Raw genomic sequence first — 27,237 nt, forward strand, 5'->3', positions numbered from 1 at the left:
TCTCTTTTGCAACATGGACACATATAAACACATCATTGAGTCTTCAGTCCTGTTAACACATTGTTAACTGTATTGTATTAGTGCTATGGGTATTGTTATGTGCTACTTTATGAGGAATACTCTGTTACAAGTAAAAGTCCTGCATACAAAATGTTACATAAGTAAAAGTACATAAGTATTGGAATCAACACACACTTAAAGTACTGGAAATAAAAGTACTCATTATGCAGATTGGCCCATTCCAGAATAATACATATCCTATGTTTTGATTATAAATATTGATGCATTAATGTGTTTATCAAAGCTGGTAAAGGTGCAGCTAAGTTTTTACTCTTAGGTAATTTGTTAATTTATTCCTAAATGTTGATTATGTTGTATGCATATCTGAAAAGTAACTAAAGGTATTAAATAAATTTAATAGAGTAAAATACAACATTTACTTCTGAATTGTAGTGAAGTAGAAGTACAAAGTAACAACACATTGAAATACTCAGATAAAGTCCAAGTACCAAAATTGTACTTAAGTACAGTGCTTGAGTAAATATACTACTTTCCAACACAGCATACACCTAACAGTATCCTAATTCAAACCATGACAGTTTTTCACATACAACTTCCCCAGAGATTGTATTTGAAAAGCTTTAGGCACTGGGACTTGTGGCCTCTATGTTTTTGGGGAAATTAATCATTTTGATGATAACACAGACACAGTATGGTGCAGTACGTAAGGTGGCCTGCGCGCTCTCAGTGCGCGTTCACGTCAGACACACAGGTGGGAGGGGTTTGCAGTCCAAAGCATATAGCTTCGCAGCTCCTCGTCCACCTGGCATTACTCACTCACTCCGACCACATTGAAGGGCGCCGTGAGAAGCTACAGGCGAAACGATAGTCAACTGCAAGTTTCTTTTCGTTCAAAGGAAATTCTACAAAGAAGCCACAATGGTAAGTCCTATAGGTTCTGTTTTGGAGGTTGGAGAAACATTTCCACTACGAAGTTGCGTTTGTTTATCTCCTAAAACTGCGTTGAGATTCCCTGCGCAGTTTGCTTTTACATATTGCGTCAGTGATTCCGCAGTATTTGGATGCAGTTAAAAATGTGCTGGGCGGAAGGTGCGATCTAGCAACTCTGAAATGCTCCCTCTGCGCACTCATGTCGCAGCAACCTTGTGTCAGAAACACAGACTGAAATAGACTCAAAGACTGGCAGTAAAGCTGAGCTGGCTGCTTGCTTGGATTAGCAGGTGGGGATGATCAGTCTCTATATTTTCAGGCGGGATATATTCATTAAACATAGGCTACATGATACATAGTTTAATTATTTTTAGTCAAGTATTTTTCAGATAAGGTGAAATACCTTTTCTAAAGAATTGTATAATGTGTATTGTGTTTATACTAGGCAAAAGGGTGATAAGGTGTGCCATATGCGTCAGTAAGGAATTAAGGTGTGTCTCACAAGTCTCACGGTTTGAGACACGTATTTCTGCATGGCAGGAAAAGAAAATGCCCCTTCAAATTCAAACAGCCATGGGAACATGGCCTTCAACTTCAACAACATTTAAAAAGTTGCGTCCATACTGCAGAGGGTAAAGACACTTGTTATTCATAGTTAAAAGGGAGTAATGGCTAATCCAGGTCATATAAAACAAAGATAACCTTGCAGGTGCTTTGAATGGTGGAGTTCATTGTGATCACTTTTTGACGTACTCCAAAGTCTCATGTCTTTCAGGAATTGAACTTGCATACAGACACTCAACATGCTACCCCCTGTTCTGTTTGCACAGTAGGCCTACAGTATAGACAGAGGTTGTTGGCATTGTCAGTTCTGTGTGCTTATAAAAACCACACCATATCACAGTGTAGGCTACTAAAAGTATACCCGCCCTGATAAAATATTCCTGGACAATACAATGTAGTTCCTGTATTGTTTAAGGATCACATATAAAAACAACTTTAACAATAACTGCAATAACAATTTATGCGTAAACGTAGGTCTTACATTTTTATGAATTAACACGACTTTCCCACACCTCCGCAAGATAGTTTTATCATTGGCATAATCTATGCTTGTAGTACAATAGTCGACTCCAGAATGACTCATCAGAACAAGCCATGACACCACTACAGTAAATTCAAAAGAGGTGATTACTTGTCAGCATGAATGAGTTCAGCAAATCGGTGACAGTTTTGTATAAACTGGCCTAGCTACCAATAGTTAAATTAAACGTTCTGGTTAACTTGATCAATCTTTTTAGAATGTTGCTTTTAAATTACTTTCCACACATTTTGTAGTTTAAGCTGCAAAATCAGTCAACCAGGCTTCATTGGGTTGGTCCACATTGATTGAGTTAGACTGGCGCATCACCTCAGGAAAGACCAAGGGGTTATGTATTATTCATCAGAACCAATAGTCCTTGCCAATTAATTTCCAAATTAAACCGTGTTGCATTAGTTTACATTTTAGAAAGGTAATCAATTATTCTAAAGCACTACAGTAAAGGACTTTATATTGCAAAATGGATCATGTAGCAAGTATGAAGAGGTACTAACTTTCGGGTGGGTCACGCATACAAGTCCATTCAAGTGAAAACATGTCCCAACAGTCTTTTTCCATGACACAGGGAGATGTTAGCCTTAGACACACGAGGCATTCTTTTTGGACCTATTAATCCTCCTCAAATGCAAATATCATTTAAATGTGGCCAGTAGATGTCAACAAATCCAGGTTTAGACAAAAAAAGAAGTGTTGGACAGAACAATCGACGAACATAAAAAGGCAATAAAGAATAAACTAAATAATTAAGAAAGCAATCTAACAATGTGAAAACATCCAACATGGAAATAGTTAATGTCTACTTTTACTTTTAAAGCATGGTTTCATATGTAACATAATAAACAACACTTTGCAGTTTTGGTGTAGAAAATATTCCTTTAGCTTAGTGTCCAGCCTTCTCTTTATGGTACATTATGTATTTTTCCGGTTATAGAAGCCGAAAGGCGATTGGGTAACAAGGGATCTCTGTTCCCATTTCTGCTGACCTGAAAAACCCTTTTACCAAAGTGATTGCCTATTTTAAATCTCTTACATTTTTTATTTATGTACAGTGCTCATTATATTGAGTAGTTTTAGTCGCCAACAAAACTAGAATTTCAAGTTTATCTGGCCATAGACATACCCTTATTAATGTCACACAGCATACAGACACACCCTGACAGGTTATTAGTAAAGTTCAGCAGTTTGAGACTTCTTGTCTTTAATTATTAACTGATACCTTTTATTGCCTGGGTGTTAAAATATAATATCCCAGCATTCAAGTAAGGACATACCTTTTTTAGGTTTAATCATTTTCAGCTTCAATTATAAAGAAATTGTTTTTAGACTGCAGGAAGCTTTCAGCACATGTGGGGCAGAAATTAACCCGGCAGTGACCACTATTTTTCGGAATGTCAGTCCCTGTTTACTGAAACTAAAAGCCTTTGCTGCTAGGTGTCAGGTTGGGATCCTAAAACAGCTGCTTCACATAACTCAGCTGAACTGGAAACACAGGTCCAGTGTAAGGAGGGTCACCTTTGCTTTGGATGGCTTCTGGTGATAACGTCTAAGATGTATTGTATCTAAAAATCCTTTGATCGACAGGGATTTAATGAGTGTTTACAGACTCTAAAATTATACAGGTCCCTCAGCCCTAAATCACCAGCACCTCCCCTTGTCTATCTGATCATTGAGAAGGGGAAAGTTGGGGGAAGGATAAAAATAGCTGCCTGACAAAGTTAAGGTGGGGCTTCATAGTATGTCAAAGTTTGTCACTGTTGTACAGAGCGAAAAAAGTAATATGAACGTGGTTTTGGAATGCTTACTCGTATCTGAGACTAATCACTTCAGGCTCTAGTAACTTATTTTTATCAAACACAATGTAGACTAGACAAATAAAGTATCTTCTTCACACTGATACAAATATACTTACAAAATCTGTCTCATTGACTTGAGACATTGTTTCAAGGTGTATTTTATCACCTTAACAAGAACTAGTCTGAGTGTGTCTCAGATAAGCAAGAAAAAGCCAATCATAAATAATGTAGACTTTTATTAGCCTTACTTCAATTTACATATTAGCTCTTTGCTCTTCTGTTTCATAAAGCCAAACAGTGATGAATTACTTCTTTTGTTTTGGCAAATACTGAAGGGAGAGGCTACAGTAAATGCACTAATACTTGCAAAACCCTTTGGAACCCCTGCAACTTGTTCAGACATCAGTTTTTTTTATTGTGTGTGCATTACTGCTTAGCTTCCAGTGCCTTGTTTTGAAAGCCCTGGAAGATCTTTCTAATGCCATTATCCCTATGTTTCTGTAAGTTTAATGTTTATTGTTGACTACTGCATTTAAAATGTTGCGGAAACACACCTCCACACAGTGTAGGTATAGTATTTTGCAGTTGTTTGGTGATTCTATTTGTGGTTTCTTTTTTATTTGGGTCATCTGGTAGTAGGAATGTTAACGTCAGTTGTACTCTGAACTCAACCTCCATTTCAGCTTATGACTCCAGCTCACAGACAGTCACATGAGACCCAGTGACAGCTGCAGCAAATCTTTTTAGCTTGTTCTTTCAACTTCACCTTCTTTCCACCAGTGCTGTAGCTATTTGCTTCCACCTAGTGGTTAAGTTATTACATTTCTCCTTTTTTAAGTCCTTCAATATAACGTTGATTATTATTTTAAAGCTTTTGGCTCTCTGGGAAAGACCAAAACATTGTCACTTAGCATTCGCAATTATTTCGTTCCTCTTCTGTCCTTTCCTCTGGCATATATTTCAACTTTTCCCCTCTTCTCTTTCAGCGTGAATGCATCTCTATCCACGTTGGACAGGCCGGTGTCCAGATGGGCAACACGTGCTGGGAGCTCTACTGTTTGGAACATGGAATCCAGCCGGACGGCCAGATGCCTGACCTCAAGGCCGTGGGAGGCCATGATGACTCCTTCACCACCTTCTTCAGTGACACTGGGTCTGGGAAGTACGTGCCCAGAGCCATCTTTGTTGACCTGGAACCAACTGTCATTGGTAAGGAGTGTTATGAGGTGGAGGTTTTGATGTTTTTAGATATCAGGAATGAGCATTTTCAGACAATGGTAATATCTTCCTTTGTGATAGAGATAAGTGCAATGTACAAGATGGATTTCATGGGCAAATTGAGAAAAGATATTCTGATCAACCATCATTATCCATAGATATTATCCATTCAGTTGTCAGTACATTTTAAGTGTGAAGTTGGGTCTTATTTTACCTTCATCGTCAACCAAACCATAGAAATGTCCATCTGTCGGTGTGAAACCCCAAGTAATACGTTGCCTTGGTCAGTCCATGAAATTATTAATCCAATAATAGCAATTTTATGACGGATTTCAAATTTGTATTCTCAACTTTTGCTTTTTTATTTCCCTAGATGAGGTGCGAACAGGAACATACCGTCAACTATTTCACCCAGAACAGCTGATCTCAGGAAAGGAAGATGCAGCCAACAACTACGCCCGTGGACACTACACCATCGGCAAGGAGATCATTGACTCTGTCCTGGACCGAATCCGCAAACTGGTAAGGCCCCTTTAGTGGGAGTTGTCAGAAAATATTAGTTTCCAAAGGCCATTCAGATTTAGCTTTCCTTCCTATGTAGCTCTACCACTAATGCTTAAAAATTACCGATGTGCAGATTAAAGGCATATTTTTTAATTGGGTTATAGCGCAAGGGCCATTTACAACAATGCTTTTGGTATACACAAAACAAAGATGTGGTAGATTTCTATTGCAATCTTCCTTTTACACAAATGTATTTGACAATGGCAAAATATAGATTTTCTTCAGTATAAAACAGTGAAAATAAATACTTTGTTACTGTTTTTGTCAGTTGTTTTAATTGTTTGTCTTTATCTGTAGGCTGATCAGTGCACAGGTCTCCAAGGCTTCCTAGTCTTTCACTCATTCGGTGGAGGAACTGGCTCTGGTTTCACCTCCCTGCTCATGGAGAGACTCTCCGTTGACTTTGGTAAAAAGTCCAAGCTTGAGTTTGCCATCTACCCGGCCCCCCAGGTTTCCACCGCAGTGGTTGAGCCTTACAACTCCATCCTGACCACCCACACCACCCTGGAGCACTCCGACTGTGCCTTCATGGTGGACAACGAGGCCATCTACGACATCTGCCGCAGAAACCTAGATATTGAACGCCCGTCATACACCAACCTGAACAGGCTCATCAGCCAGATTGTGTCTTCAATCACAGCCTCGCTTCGCTTCGATGGAGCTCTGAATGTAGACCTGACAGAGTTCCAGACCAACTTGGTGCCCTACCCTCGTATCCACTTCCCTCTGGCCACCTATGCTCCTGTCATCTCTGCAGAGAAAGCCTACCATGAGCAGCTGTCTGTTGCTGAGATCACAAACTCTTGCTTTGAGCCAGCCAATCAGATGGTGAAGTGTGATCCTCGTCACGGTAAATACATGGCCTGCTGTCTGCTGTATCGTGGTGATGTGGTGCCCAAAGATGTCAACACGGCTATTGCTGCCATCAAGACCAAACGCTCCATCCAGTTTGTGGACTGGTGCCCCACAGGCTTCAAGGTGGGCATCAACTATCAGCCTCCAACAGTGGTCCCTGGTGGAGACCTGGCCAAGGTGCAGAGGGCTGTGTGCATGCTGAGCAACACCACAGCCATCGCTGAGGCCTGGGCCCGTCTCGACCACAAGTTTGACCTCATGTACGCCAAGAGAGCCTTTGTTCACTGGTATGTTGGGGAGGGCATGGAGGAGGGAGAGTTCTCAGAGGCCAGAGAAGATATGGCAGCCCTGGAGAAGGATTATGAAGAGGTCGGGATCGACTCCTTTGACGAGGATGAGGAAGGAGAGGAATATTAGTTGGGCAAACCTCGCATTTGCCAGTTATTTTCAATTATTCTTTGAAGATAATTTAAAGAAATGAAACACATTTTGCATGTTTGTTTTTAATTCAGAAATGTGCATTGGTTTTATTTAAAAAATCAACTTTCTTATCAATAAACTTTTGGTTGTGCCATCAAACGCTGTATTGTGTCAATTTACATCATTTTTATTTATCAAAAACTCGGAACAATGTTCAATTACCTTATTTGTTTGAAACATGTGTTGTTGCTATAAATCAAACTCTAAAATATATTGCCTTTTTTATTTGTTGACTTAAAAAAAAATTATACTTATTTGTTTGTTACTGATTAAAACACTTGTTTTAAGCTCACCCACGAGAGTTCAGTGAAACCCACTTCAACTGAGGACTGTTCATTCAATTTAGCAGAAAAAGTCTATATTATTTATAGTATTTCTTTTTTTATACTATAAAAACTTTTTAAGATCAAGATTTAATCAGATCTGTCTCTATGCATACCACTCTCACTGCGCGTACCATATTATTACATACTTTAAATAACTTATGTATCATCATTGAGAATGGAATAACTGAATCAAGCAACAGCAAACTCTTATTTGACTGTACAAAGTGTAAACTTGAAATTCTTTAGAATGCATTCTGGTCCTACAGAGTGTTTCTCTGCCTTTCTCTTGGTGCATGCAGCTTACGTTTTGAAACCTTAGAACAGTTATTTTTATGGCAGTCTATGGCCTAACTTTGATGAATAAAAAAAGTAATTGCGGTAACTGATCAATCATTTGCAATACAACACAGCATCATCTGGATATCGATATTCTGAGGCTATACATGTCTGGTATGGAAGCGCCCTCTAGTGGAGATTGTTGAAGCAGCAGAGGCTGGGCTGATATCTCACGAGAGCAAAGGTCAACCATTCCCAGGGTAATGTATTATGTTAGCTAAAATTGCTATTAACTTGTAATGGCTACATGCTGGGGAATATGCACTGCAGGCAAAATAAGTCATGACTGGCTTTACGGACACTGGCTCCCGAAGAACACAAATGAAGTGTTGCACTATATTACGGCTACATATTTCATGTACTGTACAAGCCTATGAAAACCGTACACAAAGTTGGATTTTGTTAACATTCAAGGTTTGTTTTGAGAGCAAGTTTTGTCACGAAAGAAGAAAACATTTCTTAATAAACTCTTATCTATCTACCGTTTCATCTATGTAAAAAGTTTGAGTTTACATGTTTCCACTATAGGCTATACTGTTTACATGTTTGTAACAGTGCCTCCCATAAAGTAATACAAAATGTGTGTTAGATTCACATCCCCTTCCCACAAAAGCAATTAATCATGGTTAATTTGTATCACCACCCCTGTTTTTCTTTAATTAGCAGCAGGAAGTACAGTGTCCAGAAATGTACAGTGGGGCAAAAAAGTATTTAGTCAGCCACCAATTGTGCAAGTTCTCCCATTTAAAAAGATGAGAGATGCCTGTAATTTTTATCATAGGTATACCTCAACTATGAGAGACAAAATGAGAAAAAAAAATCCAGGAAATCACATTGTAGGATTTTTAATGAATTAATTGGTAAATTCCTCGGTAAAATAAGTATTTGGTCACCTACAAACAAGCAAGATTTCTGGCTCTCACAGACCTGTAACTTCTTCTTTAAGAGGCTCCTCTGTCCTCCACTCGTTACCTGTGTTAATGGCACCTTTTTGAACTCGTTATCAGTATAAAAGACACCTGTCCACAACCTCAAACAGTCATACTCCAAACTCCACTATGGCCAAGACCAAACAGCTGTCAAAGGAGACCAGAGACAAAATTGTAGACCTGCACCAGGCTGGGAAAACTGAATCTGCAATAGGTAAGCAGCTTGGTGTGAAGAAATCAACTGTGGGAGCAATTATTAGAAAATGGAAGACATACAAGACCACTGCTAATCTCCCTCGATCTGGGGCTCCACGCAAGATCTCACCCCGTGGGGTCAAAATGATCACAAGAACGGTGAGCAAAAATCCCAGAACCACACGGGGGGACCTAGTAAATGACCTGCAGAGAGCTGGGACCAAAGTAACAGAGGCTACCATCAGTAACACACTACGCCGCCAGGGACTTAAATCCTGCAGTTCCAGACGTGTCCCCCTGCTTAAGCCAGTACATGTCCAGGCCCGTCTGAAGTTTGCTAGAGGGCATTTGGATGATCCAGAAGAGGATTGGGAGAATGTCATATGGTCAGATGAAACCAAAATAGAACTTTTTGGTAAAAACTCAAGTCGTCGTGTTTGGAGGAGAAAGAATGCAGAGTTGCATCCAAAGAACACCATACCTACTGTGAAGCATGGGGGTGGAAACATCATGCTTTGGGGCTGTTTTTCTGCAAAGGGACCAGGACGACTGATCCGTGTAAAGGAAAGAATGAATGGGGCCATGTATCGTGAGATTTTGAGTGAAAACCTCCTTCCATCAGCAAGGGCACTGAAGATGAAGCGTGGCTGGGTCTTTCAGCATGACAATGATCCCAAACACACCGCCAGGGCAACGAAGGAGTGGCTTCGTAAGAAGCATTTCAAGGTCCTGGAGTGGCCTAGCCAGTCTCCAGATCTCAACCCCATAGAAAATCTTTGGAGGGAGTTGAAAGTCCGTGTTGCCCAGCGACAGCCCCAAAACATCACTGCTTTAGAGGAGATCTGCATGGAGGAATGGGCCAAAATACCAGCAACAGTGTGTGAAAACCTTGTGAAGACTTACAGAAAACGTTTGACCTCTGTCATTGCCAACAAAGGGTATATAACAAAGTATTGAGATGAACTTTTGTCATTGACCAAATACTTATTTTCCACAATAATTTGAAAATAAATTCATTAAAAATCCTACAATGTGATTTTCTGGATTTTTTTTTTTCTGATTTTGTCTCTCATAGTTGAGGTATACCTATGATAAAAATTACAGGCCTCTCTCATCTTTTTAAATGGGAGAACTTGCACAATTGGTGGCTGACTAAATACTTTTTTGCCCCACTGTATGTGGCAATAATTATCTCTCCAGGTTGATTGCTATAATTTTTAATGAAATCATGGTTGCTCCCATATACATTTGTATTAGAATGTTGGTAAATACAAAAATCAGTGTTGCTGCATTACTAACATGATGTGTTCATCCTCAGATAATGGCTGTTGCAGCGAGGGACCTGCAGCATTCTGAAGACTTTGCCAAAAAGCACAACATCCCAAGAGTATATGGGAGTTATGATGAGTTGGCAAACGATCCTGACATTGGTGTGTTTTTCTGTCAGCATATGGCACTGCTTGACCTGGGCCTCTATACTGTCTACAGTCTATCTTCACAGTTTTCAATGGTGAGAGGGTAGGTAAGATAAATGGCATGCAGAAACATCTCCAAACAGGACCAAACACATTTTTTGACATTGTATTATTAAGCTAGATATAGATAAAGCTGAGGAATTGCAGCCATAGGTGTACATGTTTGACACCGTTCTAGTGAACAGGAGTGGTAAAATATCTACTTTTTAATCCATGTGTTTTGCAGCCCAAGGTGCTTCTAGTTTGCCATTGTAGTCCTGTATTTATTAATAATTTGGAACTATGTTTGTAAATGAAAACATCATCAAAGTTTTGCAAAATATGAACTATCTACAAAAATGTATCCTTTGCATAAACTGCCCTTATACCTTATAAGCAAAGTGAGTGAATTATACTTATTTCAACATCAGATACCTGACCATATGTGGTGTCCCACGTCCTTGGAGGCGAATGGAAAGGAGATGCAGTTCCCCCTGCCAGAGGCCGGCATGCCTCTAAACTTCACAAACAGCACAGGACTACGATATGAAGCTGAGGAGGTCCGCCAATGTTTACTGAAAGGTAGTATTTTATGGTGCATATAAAACAGGTGTTGCTTTCTAAATTGATCTGGTAGTGGTTGATCACCTAAATTCATTAAAATGTGCAGTAATTTACTATATCCAAATGTGAATGAAAGTTATGTTTACAAATGAAATGTCAAAAATACAACATAAAATATTGAATATAGATGGCTCTTGTTGTTGTGTCTTAATTATCCTTATTTATATTTACTTGTCCCCCTCTAGGACTGAAGGAAAGTCCTGGGATGCCGTGGGCTCATTCCAGCCTGAAGTCAGAAGTATTAGATGAGGCCCGAAGGCAGCTGGGAGTGACATATGACCAGGACAATATCCAGTGATGTGTTTTCAGAGATGGTTAGGTAGCACACTTGTACCTCAAAAAGAAAAAAACTGACTAAAATATCCTATCAAACTTATGCCATATGTGATGGTTCAAGATGTTTTCTGTGTTTATATTACCCTTATGGCTTTCCAATGGGGTGACAACATAATTAGTTATAGTACCCTAAAACCCAAAAAGCCGAATGAAATTAATCCATCACTATGCTTTGTATTTGTTTCACATCTGTGCTTATCCTACTGTGAAATGTTGTCTGTGGAAAAAAATAATACTGAGATTGTCAAAGGTTTTCATATTTGTATTTCTTTCTTTCTTTTTTTTTATTTTTTAAGTTGTGCATTTCATCTCGTCTCGACGTTTTCTTAGACAGACATGTCAAAATATATCTGGGTGAGTTGCCATTGATTAAAAAATATAAAGAAGTATTAGCCAACATTTCCTGATTTCATTTTTCAGATTTCAATTTCACTGCATGTATGTCACCGCTCGTTGCTCGGCAACTGTACAGACGCTTTTTACCCTTCCGGAAGTGCGTGGCTCTGAAGAAATATGGCGCACAGAGCAGTGCATAAACCAGTGGTATGCATTGCTACAATCGACTCGTTTACTGCGTTGTTTTTGTCTATTTTCATTGCTTTGGCAGCATTTGATACAGTGAACGCCGACAATGTGTTCAGTGCAAGCCACACCGCTACTGTACCCATCGCTGCTGCCAGGGATCTACGGTAAGCTTCCTCACACCCTACACTTACTGTTAGCTAGCTACTCTTTGCTAACCTTAGATTTGTTTTTTTATGTTTATGGTACGTTTACACGGATTCAGTTTCACGCTGTTCATCAAGACCTTGTTTTGTATCCCGTTTGCCAGGCTTTAACACCTGCACTCTTGTTGGGAAGTAGAGGTGTACCTTATTCCATTCAAAAACGTACACATTTAACGACTTCTTCGGTATTGGAAACATTTCATCTTCATAGAATTATTCATGAATACAATTCACCAAACCCCTTTGTGTTGTAATGCATTTCGGCGTATAAATGGTACCTTAAGCAGCAACAGAATGCCTTATTTTCCGCCCTACATTCAGTCCGTTACTACATTGACTCATTGAGTAACGGATAACGTTACTAACGTAAGGGAGAATCTGGTCTTATCTGGCGAGGCGTAACATAATATGGTGGTTATCCAGAAATGATAGACCACATAATGTCTGAAGACACATCGATTCGTATTTCTTTACCTGTGTATTTTTTTTTCTGTGCACTTGATCCAGCAGCGTGAAGTATATTCCACAATGACACTGTAAAGTCAGTTTTAGGTAGGATATTCGGCACACATCCCCTCCGGTGTAAAAGCACATACCTCTTTTTAATAGGTTTTAGTCAAGCTTCTATTCTAAATGAATGTTTCTATGAAAAATGACTCCAAATCAATGCATCATGTATTACACAGGAAAGGTAGAGTGTTTTTTCTGTCTTGGGTGACAATCTGAACGAAAAATCAGCAGTTTTTCTTGTAATTTTTTTCAATAGCTTTCATGTCATGTGACCAATTGACTCCAGATCAGTGCACCATTGTATTACTTCACTGCACAAGTAGGACACAGCTCTTATTATTTGATTTAGGTGATTTTTTTTAGTTTTAAATGAATATTTATTATATTCTTGGATTTTTTAAAAAGCTTACATTCGCTTGACTTCCTTATTCTGCTTTTTTTAAATACCATTTCATGGCACTATTTTGTTTGTGTAATCGTTTCAGTGTATGACGATTGCAGGTATGATGATTGCAGGTATGATAATTTCCCGTTGGACAGTTGCCATCATTCCGTTTTATTTAACAAACCACATCATACATTTTCGCACAGGATGGGAACTGCTGTGAACTGTTTCCATAAACCACTCAAATACTCCATAAACTACTCCACACAATTACCAGTATCTGGTTAAATTATTGGAAAGAAGGAACACATTTCTAAAAATCTTTACTTTATGGATACCTAAACAACCTAGAGTTAGAAAATAAATTAAAGGTACAAGTAGACAATGCTTTAGTTTTATAGACACATTTTAAAATTGTATCAAGGTTGCTGGATTATTGAATGTGTTAGTTGATGCACACGATTAGCCTTCGCTCTTGTGTTCACTAACCAAAGTGTATAATGCTGCTTGTTATCCATCCAAAACATTTTTAAACTTCTCGTGTTGTCTTTTGTCATCACAGGTACCTCTTGTATGATGTGAACCCCCCGGAGGGTTTCAATCTGCGGCGAGATGTCTATATCCGCATGGCCTCCCTGGTGAAGACTTTGAGGAAGGAAGGGGATGACTGGGTGTTGGTCTTGCCCCCATGGGGTCGCCTCTACCACTGGCAGAGCTCAAACCTCCATCAGATTCGTATCCCATGGGGGGAGTTTTTCAGCCTCACTAGCCTGCAGGCCAATGTGCCTGTCATTGAGTATGACGAATTCATCGCTGGTGAGCTTTTTGTCTTTGACCCAGAATAGAGTTACATTTTCTGAAGGTTTTTATTTGTCTTGCATTTGAACCTATTGATTAATTTAATTTATGGTTAAAAAAAGAAAACAAGTATTTTTTAAAGTTATTTTCTATACTGTTAATAATGAATATGAATAGTTTGAAATGCTCAGTCATCACTGTTGTTGATAAGGAGTGCTTCTCAGCTCAGATTAAGTGTTTTGAAACAAACTGCCAAGTGAATATGTTATGTTTCTCCTTTGGATGTAGAAAACGGAGGCCCTTTCATAGATCAGGTTCTGGTATTGCAAAACTACGCTGAGGGATGGACTGATGGAAAATGGGAGGAGAAAGTTGATGAACGACCATGCATTGACAAGTTGATGTACTCCAAAGATAAACAGGGCTACTACAGGTAAATAAACACACTGCAAATAAACTGCCTTAAAACACTGAATACTTTTTTCTTTTGGCACCCTCAAAATTAGATTACATTTAAAATTCTTGGGATTATGTTGGGAATTATTTTGCCGCATTGACTGGAAAATAAGGAGGCTAGACAGCAATCGGATGTCTGAGAAACTGCAGGTTTAATCAGAGTATTCAGAAGGAGAAATGATAATGGCGTGTTCATGCTCTATTTCACCATCAGTTCTCCCAAACTCTCAAATGGTCGGCATATTCATCTGTGACAGGCTGGCAATAAACGTATCTGCTTATAGTCAAAACATGTCAACACACATTAAAACAGAGGCCCCATCTGAAGATTAGGATGGATAAATTATTCCTTATATGAAAAGAACATTCTTATATCAAAATATGCATAAAGTCTACATTTTAAATATAGTAAGTGATCTATTAACAGATATAAATTAGCTGGGGATGACTGTTCGATTTGATTGCTTCTTGGTTCAAAATTCCAGATTCATTATTCAGTTCAAAGTGTGGCTAATTTCAGTATCTACTCCAATCCTTTTACCAAAAAGATTAAAAAAATCATCGCATGTAAGCAAAGTAAATTGTGTGTCTAAGATTGTGGGGCTAAAAAAAACAAAACGGTTATTTGAACTGTTTGCAATAATGTGAACACAGTCAAATATAACAAAAAAGGTATTCATGCTAAACTTTTACAAATAAAGACTTTTTACCTACAAAGTTTTTGCATCGTTCACTGCATCTTAAAGAATTTTAAGTTGGAAATACTGCCTGTTAGATAAATACAATTGGTAGGATATAATAAAATTGAAAAACGTAAATGTGAGCGTTCAGGCTCACACCTGGGTTCCCAATGATGGAAGGACCACTGGTACTTTGGAACAAAATATATTTATTTCCGAACAGCCCGTTAACAACGTTCTTGCTGGCTAGTCGCTCTCGTCCGGCGTGGGAGGTGGAGACAGTCCTCCCTCAGGACCCAGTCTACTGCAAAAGAAACCCAGAACCAGGTTACGACCATGACTTTAATCAGTACCTGATTACCTGATCCCGATCAGCTGTTTGGCTTCCGGCTGAGCCACTCCTACCACTCCAGCAGCCGGCGCCCTAACCACACCCCGCTGCCGCAGTAAACAAACTGATACATAATGATAAAACAATGCTTATTTCAACTTTTACTTAGAATCTACAATAATCGTATCAGTAGCAATAGATATCTTCTTGTGGAAAAAGTAATCTGACATTTTTAATCAAATTGGAAAATTATAAGAAATAAAGAAAACATTTTTTTTTTTGTGGTTTATTGTTCCCACATGTATTTATTAAGAAAACGAAATATGTGATATCCACCTCTTCTTTCCTGCTCATATCTCATCTCCTCTCCATCCATTTTAAAATGTCTCCTTTATTTTGTTTGTGTGTGTTACCAAGAGGCTGGTTTTGGGGCTACGAGGAGACCAGAGCTCGAAATGTAACGTGTATATCAGCCCAAGGTCATGCCTCCATCATGTCCCCAGTCCTCCAGAAGAACATCACAGGGACGTGAGTCTATCAAGCAACAATATGATATAAACAGCAAGGATTATACAAATACATATATCTCATTTCACATAATAAATGATCATTTTTCTGACTTTAACTTGCAATCTTAGCTCCTAAAGTTGACTTTAATATGTAGATAATAACCATTACTAATCTCATTATGCACCTTTTCTGAAAGCTGTAGCTGATTGACTAGATAATATGTGAAACAACAAACATCCAAATTGACGATACTGGAACAAAAGTGATCTGCCCAAACGTATCAGTCACTATCTAAAGTGTTCAGTATCAAGAGAGCCAAACCTGTGATTCTTTTATTTGTAAAATACCTGAAAGATTGTCTGACTTAATTAAGTTACTTAAATGTGGTCAAGCTTACAGTTCGGACTTTCTTAGACCTAGACGGATTAATCTCTTTGTACCGCGCCTCTTTTGCAGATCGGTTATGCTTGACCGAGCAGAGACACTCCTTCATGATCACTATGCTGGAAAGGATTACTGGGATGTAAGTACTCGGCTAATATCAATTACATAATTTAGTTGTCAGGCAATACATTCAACATTTGTTTCTGTTATATTGAATTTTCTGTGTTTTGTTTTATGTAGACCCGCCGCAGTATGGTTTTTGCCAAGCACCTGAGACTCATAGGAGATGACTTCAGAGCAAAGTACCTGAACTCCTCAGATGACAGAGACCAGACTATTTACAGTGAGGACTGGACTCGCATGAAAGTAAGTACATTTTAATGAATAGCACAATAATGGGATTGTATAAGTGGAATAAAGATTGTGGAATTGTACAGTATATTAACCAAGTACTTAACACGTGAATCCATTTGCATCACTTGTGTTTGAAAGTTTTACATTTTTGAGCTTATCATCTAACACACACCTTTGTTTGCTGTCAGATTTAATTGGGATCGTGTTGTGAGAAAATGGCCTGCTCTTAAATCATCCATGTGTATATACAGTATGAACGTGCTGCTTGACTCTTCATATGTTGATTTTCCAAATTCAACCAATCAAGTATTCAGCAATAATTGAACAATGGTCCGTTCCTTTATTTCCTTCAAAGGCCAAGTTGGGCTCAGCTAAAGGGGGTCCATATCTGGGGGTCCATCTGCGCAGGAAGGACTTTATCTGGGGTCATCGGGAGGATGTACCCAGCCTTAAAGGAGCAGTGAAAAAAATACGCAGCTTGATGAAGAAGCACAAACTTGAAAAAGTGTTTGTTGCATCAGATGCCGATGAGGAAGGTAATGACAAACTGGCACATTCAAGACAATTACAAACTGTATTTTATTCAAAAGGCTAATACACATTGTGTTTTTATTTAATAAGGAGTGGAAATATTCTGATCTTAAATCATTTCATACACCATTAACACTGTAACATATGTGTTATAATGATAATGACACTGTAATAGGACAACTAGAAATAATAATAATAATGGTAGCATGCATAAAGCAGTCATTATAGTGACTTCTGTTAGAGTATTTCCACTGTAAATGCTATTGTAATCCTGTTTAATGTATGTGACTCTGTAGAGTCGAAGGAGCTGCGAAGGTTGTTGCCAGACATGGTGCGGTTTGAGCCGTCCACGGAGGACCTGGAGCTCTTTAAAGATGGGGGGGTGGCCATCATTGACCAGTGGATATGTGCCCATGCAAGGTAAATAATTGTTATGGTGTTTTTACATATATTCATTATGAGATTGTTAACAAGATAGATGGACGGACGGATGGACGGACGGACAGACAGATCCCGAATTAGGAAATGTATTTAGTTACAGTAGCAGCAGTGTGTCCAGGCATTAACACCTTAATATCCTCAAAGGTGGAACAATTCTAAACATATAAAAATAAAAAGATCAGCCAGTACATATACATATCTCCAATAGAAAGGACATGAACCACAAGAATACTCAATACAACATATTCTAGATAATTTAGACTATTTTACAATATAGAAAACACATATACATATGATAGTGTATAGACAACAAAATGGCACATATTATAGGTTAATGACGTTCTTGTTAGAAATGGGTTCTCACCTGTGTTTTCATTCTTTTAATCCCAGGCATTGATCTTTGCTGTTCTGCTCCGTGTGACTAATGTCTATGTCTGCATCTTAACATGCTGATGATAGCATTCAGTTTACAGTACTACAGTGCCTTGGTTCAGCTTTACAGAGTTACCGATGTGCCTGTAGACTCTTGCTACATTATTATTTTTGAGTTTTATGTGCACTGTAGATGGATAAAAAACACTTGTATACTGTAATAGGTCTCAATTTGAAATGGTGAAAAGCTTTTTGATCGATTGGAAATCCAAATGTTATTGTTGGTCTTCATTTTTTTTTTAAATGAAGTGAATGCAGTCTAATGCCAGTTTCTTGGTTTTGATCGATGTTTAACTTGTAAAACAAAGTGTTCTGTAACGCCAAATGCCTCAGATATTTTAGCAGCCTAATCACTCCTACTCCTAACCGTGGAAAAAGTTTCAACTTGAAAAACTGGTTCTAGCGGCACATGATGACCTCCTTGCATTTCGCATGATCATCTCATTTCCCAAGGTTCACATCGCTTGAGTCACTGTTTTTCTTTTCATCAGATATTTCATAGGAACTTCAGTGTCCACCTTCTCCTTCCGGATCCATGAGGAGAGGGAAATTTTGGGTTTTGACCCCAAAGCGACATACAATCGTTTCTGTGGGGACAATGAGAAGGAATGTGAACAGCCCACACACTGGAAAATTGTTTATTGATGCAACCACTTACTTTCCTGACACACAAGTGCCAAAAGCAGTGTTAAAAGGGACATTTATTTGTATGGAAATTGAAAGATATTTTACTGTTTAATGGTGTAATTTTTTATTTCGTTTTTATGGTTCAGAATTGTGCAATCAGGTCTGTAGTGACCACTGAGACCTTATGCTTAAAACGCCAAGACTGGGCTGCCAAACATGTATTACTGTAATGTTTAACAAGAAAATCTGCAATCATTCTTTGGGCTTTATGTTGAATATTTATCTTTAATGACAGCTTCATTTTTTTTACATCGTTTCTCATATTTATTACCAGCACCACTGGGGAGAAAGCGTGACTTAAAGTGACTGCAAAAGACTGTTGTGTTGGAATATTCTCAGTTTAAACTTTTCGAGATACAAAGGTGTTGAGCATCTATACATTAACTACTCGTTATTTAAATATACAATTACATTTTTCTAAAATAACACCAGAAAATTGTGGAGGAACAATCGTATATTGATTTTTTTTTAATGAAAGGTACCCTGTGGAACTTTAAAGTAAAGATGTGTTAAGAAATTTATTTTCAAATATGTATTTTGTATAACCCAGTGTTATCGACTTTTACTTACTTCAGCAAAAAAAAAGCAAAATTCCATAGGACATTGCTTAGTTTCTAACCGTGCTAATGACCCTGACTCGTGATCAGTGCATGATGCATTCAATCTTAAAATGCTGCTCCACGGTTCCGATATCTCTTTAGTTTTTTCTAAATATTGCTAAATATTTCTAGCTCACAATTGTTTCAGAAATAAGTGCATTTGGTTCCTATTCAGCTGTGTTTCTGTGATGTGAATTGACCTCTTTTCCTTCTATGCAGTGCCAGTATTAACATTAATTCCACTGAATAACATTACCATTTTATTGGTGTTGGAAATATGAAGTCGTCAAAATGAATATCATAATGCTTTTGATGGTGCTTAACTTAATTTTAAAATGTGTTTTAATGTATTTGACATTGACCAGTATTATTGCTAATTAAAATATGTTTAAAAGAATTTAAATGCCACAAATGAGCCACTGTGTTTCGTCAACATTTGCTCGCTATGAAGCTGTCATGTTACTTACAACACATCATTTTTTAAAATTCCTGAAGATGCCCATGTTTTTGATTAAAACATGTTTGGTATGGGCTTTTTGTCTAGACTTGCTTTGTACAGTAGTGGTATCATTTTCATGGTAAATCAAATGTTTTAGGCTGGTTTAACATGGCATAAAACTGATTTATGAAAATGTTTAAAGTTTGATTGCTGATGCTTATATTTCCGTATCTCTCTGCAGTCAATAGCTCAAATTTAGAAATGGTGATGTAAAAAAAAAAGTGTGATTGTAAAAGGATATATCTTTAAAGTATGCTATTGTTGTTAGGGATATTTATTTATTCACGTTTATTGACAAAAAAAAAAGAGTGTGATTGAGGCGGCCCAACCTTAAGATTTTAGATGTACTGTATGCAGTCCTCACAGCCGCAGAGATTTCTTGCATGACTAGGATTTTTTCTCTGTATGCTCATATGAAGATGAAAAACCAGTAAGACTACCTTGAAGACAGAATTCACTTGATACTTAACAATATAATAGTGTCATATATCACCTATGCTCTCCATTGGCCCAACCCTGAGGCTTTTTATTGTCCATTGTTTTACTTTGTTTGAAATGTGCCATAATGGCAAAAGTGGACTGGCAGATGTTAACCTGTTAGTTCAGACTCTACTCTGTGTACAATTATGCCGAGTCATTCAGCAGTGTTAGTATCAGCTGCAATAATGTACACCCACACAGTGTGTGTGTGTGTTAGTGTATGAAAGTGAAGTTAAAAATGGCATTAGTTTCAGCTGCATCAGGCATTCGTAACATACAAATCTGATTTATTTTGGCTCAAATCTTGACCTTTTGTGTAAATGAAGCAATTGTGATTGTATTTTTCATAGTAATTAGTTTTATAATTCATATCATATTCCTTAGTTTATTACATTTTTTGTCAGTTGTATTTGTTTTTCTTTTATTTGATTTCAAGTCATACGATCTGCAGTGCCGAGTGAATACACTGCATTGTTTTTTTTCTTTTCTTTTCCCTGTGGATCCCCTACATAAAAGAGGTGTGTATTTTCCCTGGTGTCCCTCCTCAATAACATCTTACTGTCTTGGGTAGTCGAGTGTTATGTGATACGTAGTTGCCCTGTCCCCTTTAAACCAATGCTCTCGATTGTAAAACATAAATCTAACATGTTTCTCAACATTACATTTTAACAGATCAATCTTTCCTCCATGAATAATTTCGCCTAATCTAAACCCAGAAGTCTTACCCTGAAGAGGAACTGTAGGTACTATTACTGCAGGTCGAACAGAAAAGCAAATATGCGATCAACATATTCATAGAAATGTGTATTGTTACATATGTAAGACTAAGCTTTTATCTTTAAAGGATTCAGGTAAGTGGAAGAAAGGAACTATATTCAATTATGTAAAAAAAAAACTCTTATTATTTAGCCTACAACTCAAACACAATGATTAGCTTAAAATAGAATGTCATACAATTATGTAAATGTCATCTTGAGTACAGATAGCACCGGTGTTCCCTGAAGTCAGGTGCCATCCTGTATTGTAGTCAGGCAGGTTGCAGTACACGCCCCTCTTCACTGATTTACCTTGTCACACACATGTGGAGCTACTCACATACGCAGCAGGCAAGAACATAGGTGAAGGTTGTTAACATTTATCCCTTGCAGAAATCGCTGGTTCATTCCTTGTGTGTTTTTTTTTTTGGAGCGTGATTTCCTCTTAGTTTTCATCGTCTGATGGAAAAATCATCCTGCTAGGGGCCACCTAGCGCCATGTCCTTCGTTATCCTGCGCTCTACAGTCAGATAACACATCGTTTTCAACAATTAAGAGGACACTCGCAAACAGGTAAGAGTCATATTGTATTATTACACAGTAACTTCTATTAGTGAATGAATAATAATCGCATTTTTCCGTCATCAAAAAGTGGATATTTCTATCCGTGGATTTGTGATTAACTTTTTTGTTTCCACGTTCCGCTTACTACAATATATCAAGGTATAATAAACTATTAATACATTGAATTATGCATCAAGTATACATTATCAGACTGTTGTATGTTTAACTGCTACCTTCAATATTGATTTAACAGCTGACATTGATTTCAAGAAAGTTCCAATCCTTCTTCCACGCATGGAATTACCCAGTTGTCATAGAAATGCACATTTAGTATTCTTTAAGCACTATAGCAACGTCTCGTTCATGATAACAAATCAATCGTGAAGCCGAATTAAACGAGTCGACGTATCGAGGAAAACGTTTCAACTATTCAGATAATCAATTAATCATATAAATGAATCAAAAAGTATTTTTTCATACGAGAATTAAATAAATTGCCATCTCTAAACATAATATAGTTCCAGCTTTACTCAGTTTTTTTTTTTTTTTGTCACAATAACCTGAACATCTTTAGATCTTTGACTGACAAAACAAAAACATGTAAAGACATCACCTTTGAGGAACTGGGATGGACACTTCACTATTCAGTATTTTAGTGATTCAGTAATTAGTTTCTTTCATTTTTATACATAATTAAAAATGAAAATAAATGTCATGTACATAGATGGACTAATCATTCTCATATGGTCGACTTTTTTTTTATAGCCTCCTCTCCTGATGGCTTTTTTCCAGCAGCTGAAACTTCTTCTCTGGAAGAATGGGCTCGCAGTCATCAGACAGCCAGTAAGTGACTTCCAAGAGCCAGGCAATGTTATTTCTATATAACCACGTGGATTCTTAAAAAAGATTATGGGGAATAAATCACATACTGTAAAGCACCTTTACCGAAGGGATGCTCCATATTTCAGGAATATTGAACCATTTATCACTTCAAATATTCAGTATATCTATATAAACAATATAAATGAACTCTTCATTAACTGATATTAATGTTTTATGATATCTTGTGTTACAGCTATGGTCCCTGACTCTGGTTGTCTGGCCTCTGATCATCTTCATCATCATTGCTGTGACGCGCAACCAATTCCCTCCAGTAATAAAACATACATGTAAGTGCAACACGGCACAGGTACAACAGTGCTTTGATTTAGATCCATGTTAGTGAAATGTAATTAAGTAGTGCTACAAACACTTCTCTTCACAAAGACAAGTCTAACTGTTATGCAGTCAATAACAAACAAGATGGAGCGGACTGAAAACAGAATAAAGTAACTTCTGGATAAAAGACACAGTTGAGCCTTTCTGGTAATACTGTACTTAAGCATTATTGTCTCCATATCAGCAATTTGTTTTCAGCAAATTACACTAAAGATTTATTGGCTGCTATCTCTCAACTTCATAGAGAGCAAGATCTTAAAGTGGCAGACACAAGGGAAAGATCCAATTGGCTGTTGAGTAATGGACATTTCCATCACCAAAAAATGACTTGACCTGGACAGCAGGGTTTTTGTATAGTGTTTAAAGTCACTTTGACATTCCAATTCCAAAATGAAAGTACAAAAAGGAAACTCAAACATGACTTAACATTTATTTAGAGCTGAGCCTATCCCTGCACTGTTAACATGGTGTTTGCACACCTTTATTCTTTAACCCCAGATGACAGAAAGTACATTAATCTTTCTGCAATAATGCGGGTAAAGGTTCTTCATGGGGAGCGTTACATAAGTGTACTTTTTGCTATTGTTTTGCCATATCAGATGAGACTCAAGTACAGAGGGAGGGGCAGACATTCAAACCTGTTGGTTTGGAGAAGAAAAAAAACATACCACAAGATCAAAACGTACCGAAAATCCTTTTCAATTCCAGTAAGCCTGGTTCTTTAACAAATAAGCTGCATCTGTAAAAAAAAAAGAACATTCAAAACTACATCAGCATTGTTATAAGATAACTTCTTCTTTCTATGCACCTTTCAGTAGTGGATAATAGGCACATTGTGATGTGTTATATACAGCATTAGAAAACTGTACATTGCACCCATCTTACTCTGGTAAAACTTTAGTTAAACCTCCCACTTTTGTTTGTTCGGTCTTTTTTGTTGGATCAGATTCTGTGAATGCAGGGATTCCTGTGTAACTTAATCACTTTTCAGTGAATCGAACAATAGGACCATTTCTCCCCTGTAAAGTGCTGTTTATTGTGTCGTTGGTTTTGTATGAAACCACTCCCAAAGCAAGCAACTAAACATTTTCAGTGACCAATCATACTGAATAACCAGCAGTAACCTTGATTCACACAACTATTTAGTGTTATCAAATGATTCCTTGTAATTTTCCATGAGATGGCCCCTGCTGGATTATTAGAGGTGCTGAAATAAATGTTGATGACTACTGATAAATTACTGAAAATAAATATACACACACTTTTTAAAAACTTTTTTTGACAGTTGAAAAAATGTAACATTCACACACTGCTAGGTTTTAGTTTGTTTTACTAAACTACAAACTTCAACTCATTATTAGAATTGCACTACTTGGAGTTCAGTTTTGTCAAAATGGAAAGTTTCAAGTTGAAATACCTCTCTTTATACACGTATATTATCTCTCATGAGTCACTGTTTTTGCTGTAGATATAGGCTTAGTCAAACGCTGTTTGCTCGGCCTATTCTATAGAGAGTTCTTTTAGGGTCAAGTACCTTTCTGAGAAAATGATACTTAAAACAACAGCAGTACTTTACCATGCAGTCGGTGTAGTCTGCTTTCTTTGTTCTTAATTTAAGTAATTGTATAAGATTGTTTTCTGAAAATAAAAAATGGTGTGTTTATTCATTGGCAGTGATTCAAAAAAATGGAATGGAAAATAGTTCAAGCTAAAGATCTTCTGGGGAGAGAAATCCCTACAAGATAACATGTCAAGCGCAGCGCTCAGTGTATTCCCTGATGAACAGATTCCTTTTGACCTCTTTTTTAAAACTGTCATTAAACATTGTTATATTGTTGATTAAATGTAGCTTCCTATTTACTGGGATTTTGAAACAATTTTGTGATGTTTTCAAGCATCCTCACTACAACTTCCATTTTGTCACGTCTCCTCTAGGTTATGTGGGACCCAGAAACTTACCCAGCACAGGCTTCTTCCCTTTCCTGCAGACCCTCATGTGCAACACAGACAGCAACTGTCACAACAAATCCCGCCTGGTGGACCCAGCTGCATCAAAGTCAACTGCAAGGTATCCCCATTTAGAACACACTACTGTATATACTGTAGGAATTATTTCTGCCCAATACCGATTTCGATCAGTATCACTGCATCTTTACTGCTTCATCATTTCCCCACATTTTAAACCTAATGTCTCCCGTGGCTCTATTGGTGTCATACCATTTATTAAAAAAAGGAAATGTACAGAGGGCAGAAGAGACACAAAGGAGTGACACACATCCGCATAGCAGCATTACATGAGATGACTAGTTAGTGTGATCATGGAAATGTACCAACAATAGATAAGGAGAAGTAAAAGGACAAAGGAAAGCCAAACACTGAAAGAAAAACATACTTTGATGGCATTTTACTTTTATGTCAGCATAGCTTTGTTTTTTCTTCTTTTCAATTGTAATAAAGAAATATTAGATGACTGACTACTTTTTCATTTTCTTTAAAACAACTCCATCAATACGCGGATTTCTTCATGTAAGCCTGTCTTGTTGTAGTTCAAGTGTTAACTAGTTAAATTGTTCCTTGAGTTGTTTTTTCTGCCTTTGTGGAGCTCTGTTGCGCTGTCACTGAGGTATACATTCTAGATGCAGGAATGTCGCTGACTGATAGAAACCAGTTTGTCACCCTCAACCCAATGCTGATTGATGGTTTAAACACATACCAGACCAGTGACACTCTCACCCACTACATATTTTGGATTCAAATTGCATATGTTTGGTTGATCATCTTTTAATTGCCTGTAACACTTTGACTCTGCATGATAGGTCACTCAACATGAAGGATTCTCCACTGTCACAACTGATTAAGGGGGAAGAGTTTTTCAACTACCCTATTCCTAAGGGCATTGGCAATGATCCTGCAGCACTGATTGATGTCTTAAACAACTTTTTTGGTATGTCATCCTCATTTCCATGTACCATGCAAAACATTTTTGGGTCAAATTATGCAATTTATTCGATTTTTGTGGCGAACCGCGCCATAAAGATAACCATTTAGCCACATTTTAAAGAGAATAGACTAGCCATGCTCTGTACGTCAGGAAGAAAATATACATTTGTTGTGGATCTAACATTGTAAAACAAACTTGGAAATATTTCATTAAAGAAAAAGTTTTTCATTTTGGGAAATGTGCTTTCAAGTTTTGTACAGATTATACAAACAACATACAGTATGTGTTCTTTAGTGAATGTGCTGGTAGGCAAATTTGAGAGAGAGGTTCTAATCAGCGGGAAAGCAAATAACCATTATTTTTATTCTTTTTTTACTGTAGCCCATTCTACTGTTTGCTAATGTGTTTACTATGATATTATGAATTACTGTAACTGCATTTTTACAAAGTTTTTCAACTGTGCATTCTTGTTTTAAAGGTTCATCTCACCAAGGAAGCTCCAATAACGCCTCGTACATGAACGCAATGAATAACACACTTCCTGCTGATCAGGTAAAGTTATTATTATAGAGGAACAACTCTGAATATAATGAATAAAAACCTGTTCTTTCAATCAATTGCCACACAACCAAAACCTTAGACCATTGTCAGTGGCAGTTAAGCTATTATTGACCATTAAAAACGGCTCATAGGAATAACTAAACATTTGTTTTTATTTTACTTTTAAAAAAAAAAGAAAGTATTTTAACCTGATAACGTTTCACTACAATATATATGGCAAATTGCAGAGACTCATATGATTATTTCAATTAAATAATTATTTCAATAGTTAATTGATACAGAAGATTGTGGAACTGTAAACCTGTTGTGAAGGTACAATCAACATTTGTGTTATAATCTTGTACTGTATGAATTTACTAATAGTAATAATCTGAATCCAGGGGTCCCCAGAGCAAATGCTGGAGTCAGTGAACCTGTTGAAGAGAGCCATCTGTTCCCTGACACTGCCCATGATAAACATCACGTCACCCAACAGCATCTCCTATGCTGTGGTCACTTTCTGCAGTTCCAACAACACTATGTTGGAAGTCTCGCTCAACACACTAAACCAGGTATGTGTTTGTGTTTGCTTGCATAAAGAATTTGAAACTTGCAAGTGTCAACTGTTTTATATGTTTTTACATAATTTTTGGTTTGAACTATTAAGGGACACAAAACTGCTGCAGTGAAGTTTGTTTCGTTGCCCTCTGTTTTCAGATACTGACGCAGCTGATGATGAAAGAGCCTGATGAGATGATGTCGTTGGCTGGCGTTGCGGTGTTGCTGTTCGATCAACTGCAAAATCAGACCTCACTGTGGGAAACCCTTCTTGCCATTCCCAAGCTCCTCACTTCTGGTTCCATCGACCAAGGGCTGGACAGCGCTGATATCCTACTCACCAACTTACAGGGGTAATGTACTTTCAATTATGAAACAAATCAAAATGAAGGGCAGCTGCTTAAAGATTTTTATTTATTTAGTACGTTTAGAAAAAAAGATGGCAATAGTACCAAAGCAGCTTTCAGTTAAAGAATTACTGAACTGAGTTACAATTCAATTGAACACTAGTGATTCAATTTAGAATTACTTTATCGGTAATGGCTTTGGAAAACTTGGACCATCGCTGTTTGCGTACCACAACATCTGAGACATAAGGATTTAATACAGCTGAAGGGTAAAATGTGTGTGTGTCTTTCAGGTGTTGTGTGCATGTTTTGATAATAAAACGTTTTTCCTCTGCGGTCTCTTTAG

General features: G+C 37.6%; 4 protein-coding genes across 4 annotated transcripts in view; all 4 read left to right on the forward strand.

Annotated features, from left to right (window-relative positions):
• Window positions 1-761: 761 nt before the first annotated feature.
• On the forward strand, window positions 762-7,062 carry LOC134867007 (tubulin alpha chain-like). The gene is made up of 4 exons (XM_063887273.1): window positions 762-942; window positions 4,833-5,055; window positions 5,438-5,586; window positions 5,926-7,062. The coding sequence occupies exons 1-4, from the start codon at window positions 940-942 to the stop codon at window positions 6,898-6,900; spliced, it is 1,350 nt and encodes a 449-aa protein (XP_063743343.1). The 5' UTR covers window positions 762-939; the 3' UTR covers window positions 6,901-7,062.
• A 196-nt stretch (window positions 7,063-7,258) lies between these two features.
• Window positions 7,259-11,555, forward strand: LOC134867009 (trans-1,2-dihydrobenzene-1,2-diol dehydrogenase-like). Its single transcript, XM_063887275.1, has 4 exons — window positions 7,259-7,825; window positions 10,068-10,259; window positions 10,635-10,785; window positions 11,013-11,555. The coding sequence occupies exons 2-4, from the start codon at window positions 10,071-10,073 to the stop codon at window positions 11,123-11,125; spliced, it is 453 nt and encodes a 150-aa protein (XP_063743345.1). The 5' UTR covers window positions 7,259-7,825; window positions 10,068-10,070; the 3' UTR covers window positions 11,126-11,555.
• Window positions 11,556-11,653: 98 nt separating this feature from the next.
• On the forward strand, window positions 11,654-20,498 carry pofut2 (protein O-fucosyltransferase 2). Its single transcript, XM_063888636.1, has 9 exons — window positions 11,654-11,852; window positions 13,349-13,602; window positions 13,873-14,017; window positions 15,469-15,579; window positions 16,018-16,084; window positions 16,186-16,311; window positions 16,655-16,835; window positions 17,127-17,250; window positions 18,195-20,498. The coding sequence occupies exons 1-9, from the start codon at window positions 11,677-11,679 to the stop codon at window positions 18,346-18,348; spliced, it is 1,338 nt and encodes a 445-aa protein (XP_063744706.1). The 5' UTR covers window positions 11,654-11,676; the 3' UTR covers window positions 18,349-20,498.
• A 615-nt stretch (window positions 20,499-21,113) lies between these two features.
• The window catches only part of abca12 (ATP-binding cassette, sub-family A (ABC1), member 12), a 73,940-nt gene continuing 67,816 nt past the window's right edge, over window positions 21,114-27,237 (forward strand). Inside the window, exons 1-8 of the mRNA XM_063888325.1 lie at window positions 21,114-21,296; window positions 22,053-22,130; window positions 22,363-22,456; window positions 24,441-24,573; window positions 25,322-25,449; window positions 25,925-25,998; window positions 26,388-26,558; window positions 26,704-26,897. Of these exons, the coding sequence (XP_063744395.1) occupies window positions 22,065-22,130; window positions 22,363-22,456; window positions 24,441-24,573; window positions 25,322-25,449; window positions 25,925-25,998; window positions 26,388-26,558; window positions 26,704-26,897 (860 nt within the window). The 5' untranslated portion in view covers window positions 21,114-21,296; window positions 22,053-22,064. The remainder of the gene's footprint in view (window positions 21,297-22,052; window positions 22,131-22,362; window positions 22,457-24,440; window positions 24,574-25,321; window positions 25,450-25,924; window positions 25,999-26,387; window positions 26,559-26,703; window positions 26,898-27,237) is intronic.

Source organism: Eleginops maclovinus, chromosome 7 (assembly GCF_036324505.1).
Source record: "Eleginops maclovinus isolate JMC-PN-2008 ecotype Puerto Natales chromosome 7, JC_Emac_rtc_rv5, whole genome shotgun sequence".
Taxonomy (NCBI): Eukaryota; Metazoa; Chordata; class Actinopteri; order Perciformes; family Eleginopidae; genus Eleginops; species Eleginops maclovinus.

What these genes read in the sequence shown, in the direction of transcription:
- LOC134867007 (XM_063887273.1), top strand. An exon ending in CCTGGAACCAACTGTCATTG is followed by an intron (nt 5,056 to 5,437) that starts GTAAGGAGTGTT and finishes TTATTTCCCTAG; the next exon opens with ATGAGGTGCGAACAGGAACA. An exon ending in TGGACCGAATCCGCAAACTG is followed by an intron (nt 5,587 to 5,925) that starts GTAAGGCCCCTT and finishes CTTTATCTGTAG; the next exon opens with GCTGATCAGTGCACAGGTCT.
- LOC134867009 (XM_063887275.1), top strand. Translation starts at nt 10,071, where the DNA reads ATGGCTGTTGCAGCGAGGGACCTGCAGCATTCTGAAGACTTTGCCAAA. An exon ending in TATCTTCACAGTTTTCAATG is followed by an intron (nt 10,260 to 10,634) that starts GTGAGAGGGTAG and finishes TTTCAACATCAG; the next exon opens with ATACCTGACCATATGTGGTG. An exon ending in CCGCCAATGTTTACTGAAAG is followed by an intron (nt 10,786 to 11,012) that starts GTAGTATTTTAT and finishes GTCCCCCTCTAG; the next exon opens with GACTGAAGGAAAGTCCTGGG.
- pofut2 (XM_063888636.1), top strand. Translation starts at nt 11,677, where the DNA reads ATGGCGCACAGAGCAGTGCATAAACCAGTGGTATGCATTGCTACAATC. An exon ending in GCTGCTGCCAGGGATCTACG is followed by an intron (nt 11,853 to 13,348) that starts GTAAGCTTCCTC and finishes TTGTCATCACAG; the next exon opens with GTACCTCTTGTATGATGTGA. An exon ending in GTATGACGAATTCATCGCTG is followed by an intron (nt 13,603 to 13,872) that starts GTGAGCTTTTTG and finishes CTTTGGATGTAG; the next exon opens with AAAACGGAGGCCCTTTCATA.